We start from the raw sequence: 19,316 nt of genomic DNA, 5'->3' as shown, positions 1-19,316 counted from the left end.
AAGATGTGCAGTACCATCTCATTAGATTTAGTTTAATTGCATGTTACAATTGTCTGCAGAGTAGCTGGGTTGTGCAGCATGCAGAGGACATAAAGTTAGGCTTTCTGTGCAATACCTCTCTCTTTTCTTCACTAACTATTGTAATTAGAGGTGTTTCTTAAAGCTACATATCTGGTCAGGAAAATATGGACACTTTGGAATCCAGGAATACTTCAGAAAATCAAGCTACAAACCTCAAACTCAACCCTACAATACTTTTAGTTTTATCAAATATAAGAACTTAGCAAAACATCTTATTTCCATTTTCAAATCTCATACATATCACTCCCTTCTTTCTGAGCTGATAGTGTCATCTTGGTAGCCCACTGATGATGAAAGAAAAATATTTCATGTTTAAATGTGATCACAAATAACCAAAATGATGTTATCTGAAATGTAAAGATTAGCTGCTGCTATTCTGAGCTAGGCTTAGAGATGTGACATTTCCCTGTAGAGCAGCATAAAAAATCAGCTCTGAAAAACTACCACAGTTTTTTGCCAAGCTCTTATTGTAGTAGCATTAACTACCTTGAAGCATCAAAGAAGCCAAAATCCAGCAGCAGCTCCTATTTGAAGTCAATATTTGAAATACCTTCAGAACTCTTTGAAAACTTACAGATAATTTTTTCTTCTCAGTTAGTTGATAGAGATAAAAGTCAGTTATCTGGTATGGGCTCTGTCTTCTAACATAAAAGAAAGGCAAAGGAAACTGAAAAAGGTTGAAAAGTGTGTTTAAAATACTCTTTCCTGACAGTCTTTTTTGTTGCCATTAATTCAGGGGATTAATGGTCACAAGACAGAAGATCAACATAACAGTAGAAAAAAGTTTGTTTATAAAGCTGTACACAGCACCCAGAGGGCAAGTAAATCACTGCCAAGTTACATTCAGGCTTTGGAAGTTTATATCAAGCCACAGTCACTTTTAGCTTTTGGGAAGGAAAGCTCCCTAGAGCACAGCCAACATATAAGGTCCCTTTCAAAGTACTTTGCTTTTTTTCTCCTGGAGAGTTTTCCATTCATGACTGCTGCTGACTAAAACTGTGACCAAGATGAGTCACTAAACAATGCCTGAACCCCCTCTTAGTCATTCCCACCCACTGCAGGCTGCTCCTTTATTTTAGTTTGGTATATGAATTATATTTCAAAAAATTCCTCCATCCCAGCACCTTCTGATGTCTTTCAAAATTGTAAAATTCATCTATTTGCTGGCACAATACCAGCAAATAGATGGGTCTTCTTTGCTGGGTGTTATTATCTCTGGTTGGAGCATCTCAGACTTCACAAAAAAGCTTGATAGATTTAACTGTAATAATATACATGTATATATATATATATATATAATTCCATCATTTTCAGTAATGCTGTAACTTAATAAGTCACCCCTTGTGCAAGCTACAGTATCAGCTGCCTTGAAATCTGCATAAAACTCTGCTTCAGTGTGATGCACACAAAATCTCTGGCAGTGTTGGGCTCGTCCATGTGCTGACACACATGTCCCTCTCAGGCAAGTGACACAATTCTTCAACCTGCTCCCTGCTTCAGCTAGCAGACAGCTGCCATTCATACTTAAATGAATAAGAATTTATATATATATCAATATATATTTATGCATGTGTAAGCTCTGCAGTGCACAGCTTTTTTTCTGCACACACACGACACTGGAAATCATTTCACTTGTTTTTGGCTGTGGGTATCAGGCAGTGAGACTTTGCATGCACAAATTGTGATTGTAGACTCTGATCCCACAATACAGGCACAGAGTATTGGAGGAGATGAAAAATTGACTATTTTCTGTTATTTTTAATAAGATTAAAATTGTAAATAACTGCATGGCCCAACAGTATAGCTGTATCATTTTTGTGCCACAGATGTGGATGTTCTCTTTGGGAGCACTTTGGGCTGTTATACAGAGTTTTGCTGAAAGATGTTCATTCTTGAGAAGGACATCCTTGCCAAGAGTTTAGAGTTAGCCTTGTGCTAATTGTCTCATTTAAATTGAAAACACTTTTGAAAAGGGAAACATATTTATTTCATATCAATACCTGCCAATACCTTATCTCCTGTCAGACTACATTATCTAAATAATAAAGATATGTTTAAAGGGAAAATAATTTGGTGACAGTTTACATCCACTGACCATAGCAGTAATATGCCAAATATTATTTTGCCCAAGATTACTCTGAGAGTCTGCCTGTACATAAGGCAAAGAAATAATCTCTTTTTCTGGCAAGAAAATCAAATTGTTTCAGAGATCTTCAGCAGCACTGAAGGTGGTTACATGGCAGGAGTAGCCTGCCAGGATGGCAATACAATCTCTGCTCTTATCTTGTCAGGTTTTATTTTTGCCTCTTTTTCTTTCTGAAACTACAGCTTGAATACACAGCAAGGCTGGATTTTCTGTGGCGTGTTCAAGCAAAAGAAGAAATCAATGAAATGAAGGAGCTGAGGGAGCACAATGAAAACATGCTACGGAATATTTTGCCCAGTCACGTTGCCCGTCACTTCCTGGAGAAGGATCGGGATAATGAAGTATGTGTCAATTTTCTGATATTTATATCTAATTAGTAGAAGAAAAGTAGGTCTGGTAGAAAATTGTTGAAACTTATTTCTTGATAGGATTCATTGCACAAACACTGCCAGTATTTGGTATCTGATCAACATTGAAAAATAATCATGTTTTGAAGTAAAGGTTCTAGGACCACACCTGGAGTTATGTTTCCATGTTTTGAAGCCACCAGTAGGAAACATATGGGCCACACACAGAGAAATTCTGGCAATAATTCACCAAGATGGTTATGGGATTGGGGAACGTGACGAGAGGCTGAGACACCTGAGATCACACAACTTTAAGAAGAAAAGACTGAAAGAGCATCTCATTGTTGTCTTCAAATACTTAATGAATGCTTATAAAGAAGATATTATTAGGGGCCTGGAACATCTCTCTTATGAGGAGAGACCTGGGAAGAGAAGACTGAGAAGGGATCTCATTAATGCATTTTAATATCTCCAAGGCAGGGACCAAGAGGATGGTGCCAGGCTCTTTTCAGAGGTGCCCAGGGACAGGACAAGGATCAACGGCAATAAATTAAAACACAAGATGTTCCACCTCAACGTGAGGAATAACTGCTTTACATAGAGGGTGGCAGGCCCCTGGAAGAGGCTGCTCACAGAGGTCATGGAGTCTCCCTCTCTGGAGACATTCCAAACCCACCTGGATCCATTCCTGTGTAACCTGCTCTAGGTGACCCTGACTGTGCAGGGGGTTGGCCTGGATGACCTCCAGAGGTCCCTTCCAGCCTCTGCAGTTCTGTGATTCTGTGGTTTTGTGAGCCTGTGAAGGCAGAGCAGGGCTCAGCCCTTAAATCAAAAGGGCTGTGAAAGACTTGATCTAATTGGTCCTGCTTTGAAAGCAAATTGTACTAAATGAGATTCAGAAGTCCGTTCCAACCTATGAGTCTATGAAAATCTAGCATTTGAGTCTATGAAAATCTACTATTCATAAAAAAGATGTGTGAATTTAACAGAATGTCTGTGCAAGTTTATGACAGCCCAGTGTTGCAGAAGTATTATTAGAGCCCTGACAGTGACTATGGAAGGAACAAGCTGCAACAGACTTGAGGCTCTCATATCTGCAGACACAACTGACCATTTTTGCCATTTCATATTGCCCCTAAATTGCCTGTTTGTGGCAGATAACAAAACACCCATTTCAGCAACAGAGTTTGTGGCTGTGTTCCTAAAAATTGTTTGCAGTACAGAAAGAAAAGCAAGATAATGGAGTCTCTGAATATTCTTAACCTGAAGTTTGAAGATGGATAAAGGAAATTCCAGAATTTGTTTCTGAATGCAGCAATAAGTCACCTATTCCTCTTTTGAAACAAAGTAAATGCATATTATAATATTACATATATATTAAGGTACTGTATGATGAAATTGGATTTTTTTCATGCAATGTTGGAATTATCTTTTATAATGGGAAGGAATGTTGCAAGATTTACCTTGCCAGCACTGACATATCTACTGATCATGCAGCAAAAAGGAATTAAGGCTACCATTTTCTGTTGTACATTTTAGAAATGGATGTAGGCAGACTAATTAGACTACACAATGAGGAACCATTGTATTCTGATTTCAAGTATCAGCCAGGGAAGGATGACACAGTAAGAAGCTACAAGAAAAGGCACTTTAGAATTCACTCTTGAGAAATTTTAAACTCTGTTGGTATGAAAGTGCCATAGAAACCCTGCTATGCACATGAGAAAATGTGAGTGTGAAAGCAACCAGGTTCAAATGTTTCATTGCAAATGGAGCAGACCTCGATACTAGCCAGCAGTGTGTTCTGGCATATCTGCATTATGGGTTTTCAGGGAATAACTTTCCCATCTTACACTTTCATTCACGTGCAGTCACGTGCATAATAATCTTCAGAAGCAAGCAGATGCCCCATGGATCACTGCTGATGCAATAATTTGCCACTGAATTTAATTCCACCACCCCTGCTTTTTGTGAGGCAATTTCCAGAGTAACTATACTTGGGAATGATTTATGCATGAGCTGGCAGACAGAAAAATATACCAGATTTCAATGCAATCAATCCTGCAGTTCATGTCTGGCCATTAAGTTAATTTCTCTGCTCTCAAAAAAATGAATTCCTAAATATGTACTGTAGCGATTTCTTATGGATGTTTTATTTCTGTCCTTATGCTTCTTGCCAAAAATAGAAAAATGGAGCAACTGAAGGCTCAGGCAGTTGTTTTCTACCTTCATGATCCAAGGCACAAGTGTATTCATGCTTCTCCTAGCACACATTGTCAGATCTTTCATAAGCATCCACCAATTAATGTGTATTACCTCTTTTTATACCCACAAAAGGGAATAAGAGTGTTCTTAGAGTATGGTTTCCATGACCCTGAAGATGTTCTTCAGTGAAAGAAAGGGTAAGGGCAGGAAGGGAATTAATCATGTTTTCTCAATCAAAGCTTTGCCGTGGCTTTGGAAATGAGAAGAATTTCCCCACGTTTACTCTAAGACACTTTGTAAAAGAGCCTGGATAAGTAGAAGCATTAGCCACATATCAAAGAGCAGAGCAGAGGTTCAGGATGCTTTTCTAGGGAGAAGCAGGATGAAGGAAGAAGGGCCTAAAATGTTCATGTCAAGTGTATGGCAATCAGCAGTAAATCTTTTTATCATGAAACCAAAGCATTAACATTTCTTAAAGCCACTAACAAGAACTTTGAGAAAAAGTACTTCAAGTCATAATGACATAAGAAAGGTTCATAAACAGAAATGGAAGTGTCCACCATTACCTAAAACTACAGAAGTTGAAGCCAGGAAAAAAAACAATCAAAGGAGAATACATGTGATGGCGGTATATTAGCTGCAAGAAAAGCATACCAGGAGTTGTGGTAGCAACCCCTGGAATCTTTAAAGTTGAAATTAATTTTTTTCCTAAAAATTATCTTTAGTTCAGACAAAAACTGCATTTTCACATATGTAATGACACAAGCCCCTTCATAAATAAATCTGTCATTCAGTACCAGAGTGAATTATATGAATAATGTAAGTGGAAGCTTATTCCAGGGCATACTTTATCCTAGTAGCCTTCTGTTTCTCACTCCTTTTGAACCCTAAGAGCAGGAACATCTCCCAGAGCCAGGCAACCAAAGAGCTTCACAGCCTTAGGAGAACCAGAGTTTAACAGAGAGTAAGGGTTTTCTGAAAACTTGTGAATAAACAAACTTGTAAAGAGCTGCGGTAGTGTGAAGTACAAATTATCCACCAGAAAATGTGATAACTGGTATTTTTACTTGACAATGAATCCTTCATGTATTCAAGTCACTCCTCATATAAATCAAAAGCAAAATTTCTATTTCACTTTTGCTGGTGTATCTCCTTGACCTAAGAAGCAGAAAGATCAGGCATTCAAAGAAAGGGAAAACCCTGCATATAATCTGCAACAAAAACATCAAGAGCTGTCAGCCTCCTCCTGTTGAACCTGGCTAACCCTTAAAATACCCATGTAAACATCAGATGTTAAGGTATTATGCATGGAAAAATTAAGAAAACTATTTTAATTGCTGCCAATTACATTTTCTCCATTATGTTAACACCATTTTTCCTCATTGTTTTTCAGGAATTATACTCTCAGTCCTATGATGCTGTTGGTGTGATGTTTGCTTCTATTCCTGGATTTGCTGACTTTTATTCCCAGACTGAGATGAATAACCAAGGAGTAGAATGTCTTCGCTTACTGAATGAAATCATTGCAGACTTTGATGAGGTAATGCCAGCTAGTAGAGGAAACCTGGTAGTGTTTAAACTATGAATTTATGCTTTTTTGCCCTTCATTCTGCCAAACTTTGTTCTGAATGATGTAATGAGATCGAGATTGGAAACAATAATTAAGTATAAACATCCATAAAAGCACAAATCTGCACCAGAGTATCTGAAAGTAGAAAATACTTCAGTTCTGAGGAAGAAAGAAGTATGAACATATCTGCAACTGTTCTGAAAAATAGTGGTCTGAATACAAACAGGTAAATTTGTTGCCTTAAAGGTGTTGGTTGAATGGACTCAATGAATATCAAAGGGTAAAACAGTGTCCAGTTAAATGTGAAGCACACAGCTCAGAAGAAAATGTTAGGTAGAGAATAAAAGATGGTGGTGACATATTAGCTGAGAAGACTTTCCTGTTATGGTTTTTATAGAGAGATAAATGAAGTTCAGCTGCTTGTTTCAATGAGGAATTCAGAGGTGAAGAGATTTCTTTTGTTTGTTTGTTTTTTTAATGTAAAGGACAAAGAAAGGAGAAATAATTTATTTAGGTATTTTGTCCAGTTAATTTCAGAAAAGGAGCTGAGGAGGGGACAAGATAAAAAGGAGAAATTAAATCCCCACTATAGCTATTGCTAGGTGAAAGCAAAGAAAACCTGGTAACTGAAGAGGAAGTCAGGATAAATTTCCATACTCTGCAAAGTAGTTTGTAAGGAAGCTTAGACAGCTGGTATCATGTCCTGCAATGAGCCCAAGAGGAATTAAGAAAGGAGACAAAGCATAGGCCAGTGAAGTGCTTAAAAAAATTCAAAGCCAGGAAGGATGAAAAAATACTGCCAAAATTACCTAGCAGAGAGAATTTTAGCCTCTATACTGCAGGCAGTTTTCGGGAGTGTGTAGCCCTCCTGAGATCCCTGGTAAAAATAGAATTGGAACCACCTTTACCTAGCAACAAGATTGGACCTGTGCTCCAGACTGCAATGGTCCAGAGAGAAAAGGGAAGGAGAAAATATGGTATCATTGGTCTGTGACTTCCATCCTGGCACCTGCATGGGGAATGAGTGGTTGCCCATAAAGATTGTACCAAGGCTAAGATTACTGACACTGAAATTGAGAGTTTATCCATATAACTGGTGAGATACTAAAACTATGAGTGGGAAATAGAAGAGTTCACTGGGAACACTTCCCTGTGCATTTTAACTGAGGACAAAATCTCTCCCTCACGAGAAGAACTCTGTCACCTGCTAAGCTCCTGCACTGCATTCCCCATGGGCATGAATGCCTGCTTCTTACCTCCAGGATCTAGCACAGCTGTCAGCATGCTTCTTGATTAATAGTTTTGTTTTTATTTCCAGATCTGATTAAAATGATTACCACTCAAATTAATTCACAGCAATAGTCTTTGCATTAAGATATTTTGTCATGCACATTCATGTAATCTTCACAACAAAATTCCTTTGCTGCTGTAGCAATTACTGAAGACAAGGTTTTAATCAAAACCTTAACACAATATTACTTTCAGGCCCCTAACACCTGCTCTGTAATTAATAAAGGACCTAATTAGAGACTGTTTTATGTCCCAGACATGTTTAGTTGAAGAATAGATATGTTCTTGGTACAGGTAGCAAATGAAATTATGGGATCCCCTGCTGACTGCTAACCTACTTGCAGCATGGCCATGTCATTAGTTTACCCTGTCTAAACAATCTGAAAGGTGATATGCCAGACAGAACAACTGAAAGGAGTAACCCTATCCATGGAAAAGGAACCTTAAATCATTCCAGGTGCAATGTTACAGGGCCAGCAACATTTCCGTGTAACTGTTGATTGACACTATACAATGTCATTATTCCTTCTTTTTCTCCCCGTGCTCCTTGCCAAGATTGCCTGCTGTTCCAATAGAGCCCTGGGAGGAAAATGCAGATGTGCAGCTTGAGAGCAGAACAGCTCTGATATCCCTGGGGAAACCCTAAAAGTGAGCACCTCTGCAGAGGTACCCTGATGGAGAAATCTTAGCAAGGAGTGTAAGACATAGGCATTCGATACATCCTAGATTATTTGGAACACCCTCCTGGGATTTTCAGCTCCCACACTGCATTGCCAGAAAACTCATGTTCTGGAGCAGGCCACTGGAGGTGTTCAAGGCAAGAGTATTCTAGATCACACTGGATATATATGTTTAGACAACTGAATGGAGTTCCTAAACTCAGATCACATCCTACACTGTGAATTGCCTCTTTTCCTTACAGAGATAATATTAGAGATGCTACATCTATAGGGCCAAAATTATGCTTCTGAGTGAAAGCCATGGTAAAAATACAAATTTACCTGCTTTGGAAAATGTGATAGGTACATGAGAAAGAAATCTGGTTTATTTCTTCTTTTTCGAGGGTTTTCCTTGTTAATGCAACACAGCAAGGTTACAATCTGGATCTGTTACTTTGCTCTCCATGTAATAGGACTATGTTAGGGAGACAAAGCCAGTTACAAAAAATAGCAAATAAATAGTGAGTGTTGGAACAGAACCTGTCACTGACAACTGCAGGGGGTAGGTACCCACAGAGGAGTCAGACTGGGGGAGTGGGAGAATGTGGTCCAAAAGTGAGTTTTGCAGAATAGGTGGTTGACTATTGTCAAAATACAGCCTTCACTCAGTTTTCTTTTTCCCTCATGGTTCACAAATTTTTTGACTTCCAAATTATCCAGTCTTCCTGCCAGCAGCACAGGGGTGCTAGTTCCTGGACTGGCAGAAAGAAACATATACGAACATTGAAAACCTACCTTTTATAATTACTTGCTTTTTATATGACTGTAGTTCTAAGACACATACAGGGCTAAACTCCCTTTCTTAGAGACGTTAGACAAAAAAATTAACATTATAACATTTCTGCAGCTATGATGAGTCTTGAAGGAATTTTTTTAAATGTAATATTCTTTCTAGGCTATTTAATCTGTCATTTATGTATGTTAATGTTACAGCTGGGCTTTGTGTTTTCAGAAGAGCTTTCTTGTTCACAGATTCTTTTCTTTTCTTGCTTTTTATTTATCCTGCAGTGATTTACATAGTGTATATCAAAACAGATATTAATATATTATGTAGCAGAGGTTTCAACAGAACACTGGATCCTGCTTTCAGATTCTTTGATTACTTTACAGTTGTGTGCTATGTCCTGCAATATTCTTTTTTTGTAGTTTTGTACATGTGATCCCATGGTCTGACCTCCACACAACCTCACAACATGAACTGCAGCATCAAGCCACTAGTTTCTTTTTAGATACACACTCTAGTGTTTGAAAATGTGTCCCTGGACTATCATGTTAAATTAGCAGTCTATTTAAAATGTTTTTACAAATGGCAGCTGATTTAGGACTGAGTTGGAATATTTTTCTCCAATATCAAAATCCATCATCCTGTCATACTGTGAAGAAAGTAATTAGTAAATAGACCATTATTTGAAGAAGGAAAGAATCTATTGAACAGACCATATAAAGCAGGGGAAAAAAGAAGCAAACAGGAGATTTGAAAACAATAATGAATGAGGAAAAAACCCATAACTTGGAATAATTTTTTCTAAATTGCATCATAGCCAATGTTTTTTTTCTTTCCTAAAAAAGGGTAATTTTAGATATTTATTATATGTTTTAAATTAGTGCTATTTGCTGTTGCTTCCAGCAACCATCTGGAAACAAAAATATGGACTGTTTTGAAGCAAGACCATTTTCTCCCCTTGCTCAAACACATGGTGCTCTCAGACTGCTCACAGAGGCAGAGCTACAATGAACAATCTTTTTCTTTAAGAGAGCAGTTGGAAGAGCTGCCCTTGTAAGAAGGAAAGGTACACAATGGGCTGTTCTGGCAGTTTGAAGAAAAATGAGAAGCAGGTCAAGTCTTTGGACTTTCCTGGCTTGGACAGGAGCCATTAACCATATGGCTTTGTATTCCCTGTGTGGAATGCTGTGCAGCCTCCCATTAGGGACAGATGGTGCCGTATCTGCACACCAACAGCAACGCTCCCGAGGCCCCGGCGCTGGGCTTGCTTCAGTGGCAGGGGATATTTCATGTTATGCCTTTGGTATGTTTCTCCCTCTGAATGAAATAATCCCTGTAGTGGACAGGAAATTCCAACCCACAAGACAGAAAATAGAATGCACAATGTAGAAAAAGAAAGAGGAGAATATTTTGTTACATTTTTGCTTGACCACAAAACTAATTTTTTCCACTTAAACCCTAACAAAATTGAGCCTTTAGAATAGAAAGTTTGAGATTCCTTTCCCTGATGAAAAGGAATCTCAAACGTTTTTTCCTCCCATTACTTTGTAACTATATTGATCCCTAAATTTATTAGATACCATACAGCTTATCACAAATTTTCACAGGGTATTTGGCATTAACACCAGCAGCAAACATTTTCCTGTGATAAGGTGATTAATGCCCATATCCCACACTCTGTTGTCACTGATAAAATCCACATCCTAAACTCTGTTAAGGTCTTTCAAGGAATGTTAAGCTCTGGCTTCTATTTCATGGAAAGTCTTAAGTTAAACCATAAATATGGACTTGAAATAGGGACCAAACACTTTCACTCCCACTTCATTCAGTGCTTTAGTCACTCAACTAAATTTTTTCTTCCTCTTCCAGATTCTCAATCTGACAAGGTTTTTAACACCCATAGCTATAGCAAATCCCAAATACATACAGGGATTTACCATTCCCCATTGGTTCTTGGAATTTTTTGTTAGAAGGGGAAAATACATAAATGTATATATTGAGTGAACCTATGGACATGCTGGTGTCCAGTCTGACTCTAAGTAGGGGGAAGCAGGGGATATAAGAGGACTTGGTGTCTTACAGGATTTCTTTGGAAAATCCTGTAATCATCCATTCTGTGTATAGAATGGTTTGGGTTGGAAGATCGCCTCATTCCAAACCCCCTGCCATGGTCAGGGACACCTTCCACTGGGCCAGGTTGCTCAGAGCCCCAACCAGCCTGGTCTTGAATATTGCTCTCATCACCATAATTGTTGCTGTAGCAGCACTTACGTTGCAAACAGTTCCTCCAGTAGAGTTTTAGGAACACTTTTAAGTGATCAAGTCTTCTACTCATGCATACATACACAGAGAGCTTTTCTTCACTAATATTCAGTGATCATACCTCAGGAAATGCAGGACTTGGATGCATTTCTCTTAGGCTGGAGTATGCATGTCTTATATTACCCATTGTGGAACTTACCAAACAGCCCAATTATCTTGCATGCACTCAGTGAGAATATGATGTTCCAGAGTTCCAGATCAGTTCCCCAAGACCCAGAATAAATTGTGTGCCATGATGGACTGTAAAGTGTAAAGATACATTCTCACATCTTTAGAAGCATTTTGTGTTAGGAATTACAGAAGTAACAGTATTTTTCTTTTTACATATGTATTAGTTACTAGGTGAAGAGAGATTTCAAGATATTGAAAAAATTAAAACAATTGGCAGCACATATATGGCCGTGTCAGGACTGTCACCTGAAAAACAGGTAAGAGGATAATTTTCTTTAAGAAGAAAAGCTTGTGATTATTCTGACCATTCATATTCAAAAATATAAGTGTTATCTTTATGTTGTTCATAAAACTTGTTTTGCTAAAATAAAATAGACATTTGGGGATTCTGGCAGACAGCAGTTGCACTTCTTGATGAATTGAAATGCCATCTTGTGCTTGGAACAAGAACCATATGGATTCTTTCCTCAAATTTAGGTTTATAGGAGAAAAAAAAATTCTTTTCATCACACCAATGTGAATCTAGATCAGGTCTATCTATATCTTCAGGCATGCTGTAAAGACACCTCAGTAACTCAGAGAGAAACCTGACTGACAACCTCCAATAACTGATGAAGAGAGAGGATCTATTAACTGACAGCACACTTATGCAAGTGTAAGCGTACTCATGCTGCATTTATACTTTTTTTGATACAGAATGTCTACAGACAGCATGATAACTACCCAACAAAAAGAAAGCAGGTCATTGGTTCAGCTGAAGAACCAAACCAAGCTGAGGGAATAGTCACAGAGGACACGCACAGTCACAGCCATAAACCTCCCATAAGTCAGATGAGAGAAATCCATTCATAATTCCACCTAAGAATTTGCCTGGAAACAAATTAGTTAAGGCTCTAAAATACATCCAGTGAGAAGTCATCTGTTGCTGAAATCTGTTTTTTTTGGCAACTGGTGCCAGTCCCCCGGAAGAGCACAAAAAGGGGTGCAATGCTCCTAGTTGGTCACAGGTTCGGAATCAGATTTGCCCACATTGACCACAACTTCTGAAAAGCAGCAGCCAGATTATCATAAACTTTATAAACCATAAAATTTCCACTCCTTGTCAAGAATACATTATAAAACTCGTGGAGTGTAACTAGCTGAGCATCTCCCGCCTACAGGGTAAGAAGTGATGCTGACAGCTGGAAATCCATAAAACTAGATAGGCATGGGATTTTTGATTGTCAAAATGCTTCTGTGTAGACATGAGCAAAGAAGGATAGAACACCAGGGAGATAGTTGGTTATAGCTACACAGCTCCTAATCACTTCCTTTAACTCTTGATGGGAGTAAAAATTCAAAGGGAGAAAAGCTTCATTGCCTTTCCAAGACTAATTAACTCATCTCTTTTCTTGAACTATAATAGCTTAATGGAATTTTAATGGATGTTTTAAATATACTTGTCATACATACATGTCTGCCACCTTGTCAGCACCTAAGAGGTGCAGGCTGCTGAGGGAGGTTGGCATGCTGAGAACAGAGCCAGTTAAGGATAAGGACCAAGCATGGTGTGAACAGAGCAGAGTGATGCCAAGGAGATATTCATGTTCAGTATTAAACACATAGGATGATGAAAACTGCAAAGGGCTGGACTGCATCACCCAGGGAGAGACTTAGTACTCTGAACTGGAAATTTGAAGAAGGAATTGCCTTGCTTCAGAACAGATGAGAAGACATCATACAATCATTGGGCCAAAGCCACAGTCACCTGTTCTGTTGGTGTTCTGGGAAGACTAAAACCTACTGCTGCTCCCCATCTCTATATTGACAGCTTTGTAGGCATAGAAATGGAAGGGAAGGAGCAGGGAGTGACTTGCCTGCCCTAAGCAAAGGCAATTAATGAGCTACAGAAGAGTCTTTTCTCTCTCCCTTAACCAACCCCAGATTGCTTGGTTTGCCCTGTTGTTCCTGTCGTCATTACACCTCTGAGAACACTTGAATTGACACTTTTCCTGGGTGACAGTTTCAGCAAAGGAGAATTACACATCCTTCACTTCTTTCATGCTACTTCGCGCTTATGTGGGTCATCCCTTGTTCTCACTAAATTTCGACCCTTGAGTCTGAGCAAACTCAATCCTCTCTATACTTTCTTTCTCAGCCTTAGACATGTTTCACATGCCTTGTTAATTCTGATCATTGCCTGTCAGATTGCTGACAGAAAGTTACTTTCTCTGGCCCTTTAAGCTGCTCTTTATCCAGTTGTACAAGTACAACATAACGGGAAGCGCTACCATTAACAGCAGTGTACTTCTCTTTCATCTAGAATATTGAGGCTAGATTCCAAATGCAAACCCTTGGTACTTGTAGGGATGGGTAGCCTCTGGGCAAATGAAAAACTTCACTAACACATTGGTGTATAACTTTTTCCTCAGCAATGTGAAGACAAATGGGGACACTTGTGTGCCCTGGCTGACTTCTCCATAGCTCTGAATGAAAGCATACAGGAGATCAACAAACATTCCTTCAACAACTTTGAACTCCGGATTGGTAAGCGTGGTTCAAACACCAGAGTTAAAATGGGGTTTTGTCTGCAAGGATGTGACTCCACTGAGTGCAGTAACATTGCAAGGACATGCACAACTTAGAAGAGTCCAAATACTGTATCCTCTGTTTTCAAATTGACTTCATCCCAGGCAAAGTCAGAAATATAAAATACTCCATTTGCAGAATATAGGCCCTGATTTAGGGATTGCAGGAGTTCAACATTTCAGTGAATTGTGAATGGGGAACACAGTAAATTTACAGTCTTTAGTAAGCCTGGTACTAAGAATCCATAGATATAACACAGGAAGTGAACAGGACAACCTAGATCCAGCCGCAAGACTGATATTCACACAGTCTCTAATTAATCTCCCTGCATAATATTCTTCTTCAGTAAAAAAAGAAGTTTCTCCTAAAGCCTGGGAGAAGTACTTCTGTTTTGCATAAAAATTTAATTCCGTCTCTGACCTGCCCAGTGGCAGCAGTTCTGAATTTCTGGGATGAGTAAGCAATTGCTCTGGATGGAACATCCCCACTTGGCTAGTGGGATAGGACATAAAAAAGAGGCCTGAATATATGGCACATAGCAGGAGTAAATTTAATGACTTCTCCTGCTGACCTGATCACTGGCCAAAAAAAAAAAAAATCACCTGGAAGGGACGTGTCTTTATAGATAACCCTTCCATAGAAAAACTGAGGAATATTCATTAATCACAGCACAGAAGGTCAGAGCATCTCTATCTGACCTGCACTTCCTAACAGTTTTGAATGCAAAACTCATAGTTCCCAAGATTTCTCAAGGAACAGGCATCCACATTCAGTAAGTGTGGATCACATGTAAAGATTTCATAGAGCCTGAATGCAAGACTGTTTGATAATATTTCTATCACCATTTTAAAAATATTTTTTAAAAACCGCTAAGAAACTAAAATCTTTTTCCAAAAGATATTTTGCACGCTACTAAAATTATTCTTAAATCACTATTCTAAAAAAAACCAAAACAACAAATATTGCTTGTCTTTTTATGCAACAATCTTACAAAATTCAGTCTTTCAATAGCTTCACAGATTGCTTTAATATTTTCACTTCACAGAACATAAGAATGCAATTTCTTGACTATAGCACTAACAAGGTCACCCTCAACAAGCGTAGTTCCAAAAATCTTTCCTATTGTCTGAGAATAAGTTTTCAGGAGCTTTGGCAACAATGTGCAGAATACAGATGACACAAAAGTATTGTGATTCTGCTGACAAGGGTCTTCCATAAAATAAAATTTTTGATATCCGTTTTCAAGTTTTCTAGCTTTTCTGGATTTTTTTTTTTTTGTTTAATTTCTTTAAATATGCACCTCTTTCTTAAGCCTGGACATAACTGTATCTCAACCAGGCTTCATCTGGTTCTTAAGTGCAAATATGGGTTTTAGTCATTATTGTATACAGTTTATCTTCTCTTTTTTTTCTTTCTTTTTTTTTTTTTTTTTTTAAATTAGGGATTAGCCATGGCTCTGTCGTGGCAGGAGTTATCGGTGCTAAGAAACCCCAGTACGATATCTGGGGCAAAACAGTGAATTTGGCAAGTCGAATGGACAGCACAGGTGTTAGTGACAGAATACAAGTGCCTGAAGAAACGTATCTGATCCTGAAGGACCGGGGATTTGCCTTCGACTACCGCGGAGAAATTTATGTCAAAGGTATCAGTGAACAGGAAGGAAAAATCAAAACATATTTTCTTCTAGGAAGAGTTCAACCAAATCCTCTAATCTTACAACCAAGAAAACTGACTGGACAGTATTCATTAGCAGCTGTTGTATTAGGACTTGTACAGTCTCTTAACAGGCAAAAACAGAAACAAATTCTTAATGAGAACAATAACTCTGGAATCATAAAAGGACATTACAACCGGAGGACTTTGCTCACTCCCGGTGGATCTGAGGCAGCAGCCCAAGCAGAGGGGGCTGACAAAACTGAATTGCCATAATCAGCATTGTTTGTGGGGTTGTTTTTGTATTTCTTTTATATATAAAAATAAATATACAAATAAAAAGGGTTTAATTTTTTTTAGAAGGAGTGTGATTTTCTTTTTTTTACTGGTGTGGCATTTTGATGAGATTCAAATTCCTATATTTTAACAAATAGTGCCAGCATCTCTCCCCAACCAGCTGTGGTTAACCTCTGAACATCCAGACACAGTAGGTGTAGACCACCACTCAACTGTATTATCTACCTGCAGAAAGGGGCAAAAAATAAACCCCTGACTGGAGGGATTTAGAACATGAATTGTGCAGGGAGTTAACAATGGCAAAAGGAGGAAATACTGTCCACATTTTTCAGATGAAAGCAAAACAAAAGTGAGTAGGTTCTTCTCACCTTTACTTGCCTTCAAGTAGATTTATACAATCTAAGGTCATTCCTTCATTCCCATAACTACAGGAAAAATATTGACAATACAGCTGAAGGATTTCAAGGTGTGTCATCCTCCCAGGTATGAGGATCTGGAAGGCAGAAGGGATGAATCTTGTCCTAAACTCAGTGATTCCATTAATTTCACTCTTAAAATGGACTAAGGCATCCTCCTGACAGTTGGGTGACTGCACTGTAGATAAACTGTGTATTGGTGTCCACCCGACCTCTTGCACCCAAGGCAGGGGATCAAGGCTCTCCTGTGGGCAATATGTCACAGCCATCAGTCCTGTTTGGAGGGCTCAAACACACTGTGGTGTCTTGACTGTGACACAGACAGACAACAGAGATACACCTTGAGTGACATGTCTGGAGCCTGCTGCTGAATCAATTGTACAGCCAAGAAACGAATCAGATTCTCTGATGTTGTTTTCCAGAGCCTTTCTCTTAACCCTGTCACTAGTCTGAGCTGTCACCAAAACAAGGGTTTTCTGAGGCTGTAAAATGAGTGCATGTTGAAGTACAGCAGGAGACAAAACTCACTGCTAAGCTCCCACTCAGCTTCCCCAAGATGAGGGGAAGCCAAGACTGAGAATACTCTAAATTATTTGTGTGCCCGCACAGACAGTCCTACAAGAGCACATCTCAGTGCTACAAGCCCTGCATCAAAAGGAGGTTAACTTTTTGGGAACTGGCTAATCAACTTCAATTTGGAAAGAGTAAATATATTGCCCAGGTTTATGCACCCATGCCATGATTCACACCAGGCTGTAAAGTGCGTGAAACCACTCATCAAGTTTGTTCTCAAAGGAGCTGGGTTTGTTTCAGTAAATACTATCTTTAAAGTAAATCTCAGATGGAAGAGCAGAACCTATAATCACACAGCAATCCCCAGATGAATCACAGTCAAATAGTTCAGTGCAACATACAGATTCTTTGTAAACACAGTCTTGCTTTTTGCAGGCTGCTGTTACCTGGCCCTTAATAAAAACTGGGGATTCTTAGGACTGCTGCTGCTGGATTAGCCTCATTTTTAGAAGATGGCTAATTTGGCTAGAACATCCTGACTAACACATTTTAAAAGATGTTTACTAGCAAAAAATACCAAAACATGAAAGTGCTTCATTGTAACGAGATAAAAATCAATACATTTCATTATAAAGTGACCCAATTAATGGGTTTTAGGGCAATGTTTTATCAATGAAGTGCCATATTCTGAACTAGAAAATAAGAAAGATAGACAAGTAAATTCCACAGAAAGTTGTACACTGAATAGTGGGTCTGAAGAGAGAAAGCAATGAGTGGTCTGAAATGTTATACCCAGTAATATTTCTACCAGTAACTGAGCTCTTATTCCAAATGTATTTCTCCTTTTAGTCCTCACAAATATCACTTTTATGCCATGCATGGAATGTCAAACCCTTCAGCTCACCTAGGCAAGTGCTGATACTGTAGGAGATGAAGACATGGAATTTATGACATCTATCTACAGTAGTATTTCAGGCATAAAATAAGGAAGCTTTGGCTGTTTTAAATAGTTCATTAACAGCTGCCCTCTTCTTAACAGGTTTTTTTGGGGGTTTTATTGGGTTTTTTTTTTTTTTTCTGTGCTGGATGGGTTCACTTCTCCTGGTCCTCTAAATACTTAATTCATGCTAATAGCTCAGCTGAACTGATTTCTAATTCTCACCACCTCTATAATGACAATTCACAGTGAGTGGAAGATGCTAACTGGATAACAGGGTTGTAGACTGGAGTTATGAGGGCAACTTCACTGCTTCGTAGCACAGTCCCAAATTTCCTGCTTCTTATCAGAGACATGGATGTCTTTCTCTGTAATCCCCCTCAAAATCCCCATTAGCATAACTGCATTCCCAAGAAAAATCACTGGCTACTGAAGCCCGAGTCCATGTTGACCAGATAAAAAGTTTGCTAAATCAGCTCATTGCTGTTAAATCAGCTCATTGCCATGAGCAATTATTTAGTGAGGAATTTCACTTGTTACTGTAGCAGGTGGATCTCTTCATGAGACTATTTTTCTACACTTGCTGGCTATTTGTCACCCCAGCAATTGCACTGTTTGTTCCTTTTCAAATGTGGTGACCTTATAGGTTCAGCAATGTTATTTCTCATTGTAGCATCTGTTTTCTCTGGAGCACACCTATTATTTATGGTCTCAGTCAGCTTGTTGTACTCCAAGACTTTATGGTACTGTTAGTGCATTCAGCTTTCCCTCACAACCATCTTCAGGGTTTCTTGTTCATAAAGGATAGAATTGGTCATACAAGGACCTATAAACCAAACATCAAGTAATTACCCCTTGAAACAGGGATGCCTGGGTTAATAAAAGCAAATTGCCTTGATATCATAACTCTTCAGCCAAAGAGGCTAGCAAATATTGAGGGCTTTCATAGATTTTCCCTATTAGGAGAAGAAGGCCTTGGCAAACTTTGACTATACTCTTTGATGTCACCTTATTCCTTTCTACAAATGTGATCTACACAGAAAGAGTAGCAGGCTGATTCCTCAGCAATTTGTACCTCAGTTCCTTTCACAAGCTCCATGTCAGGAGCTCTTAAATGATTTCTAAACAAACAGTCTGAAAACCACAGCTTTGTTCTCTGAAAAGCAACATACAATCAACTGCATCAAGGGCAGCTTTGAAGTACTCAATCATTAAAGTAGATGGAATATTGACAATGGACAACAGTTCTGTACCAAAATCATTACTTTGTAGTGCTACAAGTGTATTTTTGTAAACATCACGCCTATTTTCTAGAAAAAAAGTTATACCTGTAGCAAGAGTTTGTTTGAAGGGCAGT

At 38.7% G+C, this 19,316-nt stretch overlaps 1 protein-coding gene across 1 annotated transcript in view; it reads left to right on the top strand.

The window, feature by feature from the left end:
- ADCY8 (adenylate cyclase 8) overlaps positions 1-16,072 on the top strand; it is a 116,772-nt gene extending 100,700 nt beyond the window's left edge. The window contains 5 exon segments of the mRNA XM_041407573.1: positions 2,410-2,568; positions 6,173-6,319; positions 11,740-11,832; positions 13,987-14,101; positions 15,585-16,072. Of these exon segments, the coding sequence (XP_041263507.1) occupies positions 2,410-2,568; positions 6,173-6,319; positions 11,740-11,832; positions 13,987-14,101; positions 15,585-16,072 (1,002 nt within the window).
- The last annotated feature ends 3,244 nt before the right edge of the window (positions 16,073-19,316 follow it).

This window comes from Onychostruthus taczanowskii, unplaced genomic scaffold (genome assembly GCF_017590055.1).
Source record: "Onychostruthus taczanowskii isolate IOZ18803 unplaced genomic scaffold, ASM1759005v1 scaffold27, whole genome shotgun sequence".
NCBI lineage: Eukaryota > Metazoa > Chordata > Aves > Passeriformes > Passeridae > Onychostruthus > Onychostruthus taczanowskii.
Note: the sequence above shows the minus strand (reverse complement) of the source record. Positions and strands in the feature narration are given on the sequence as shown.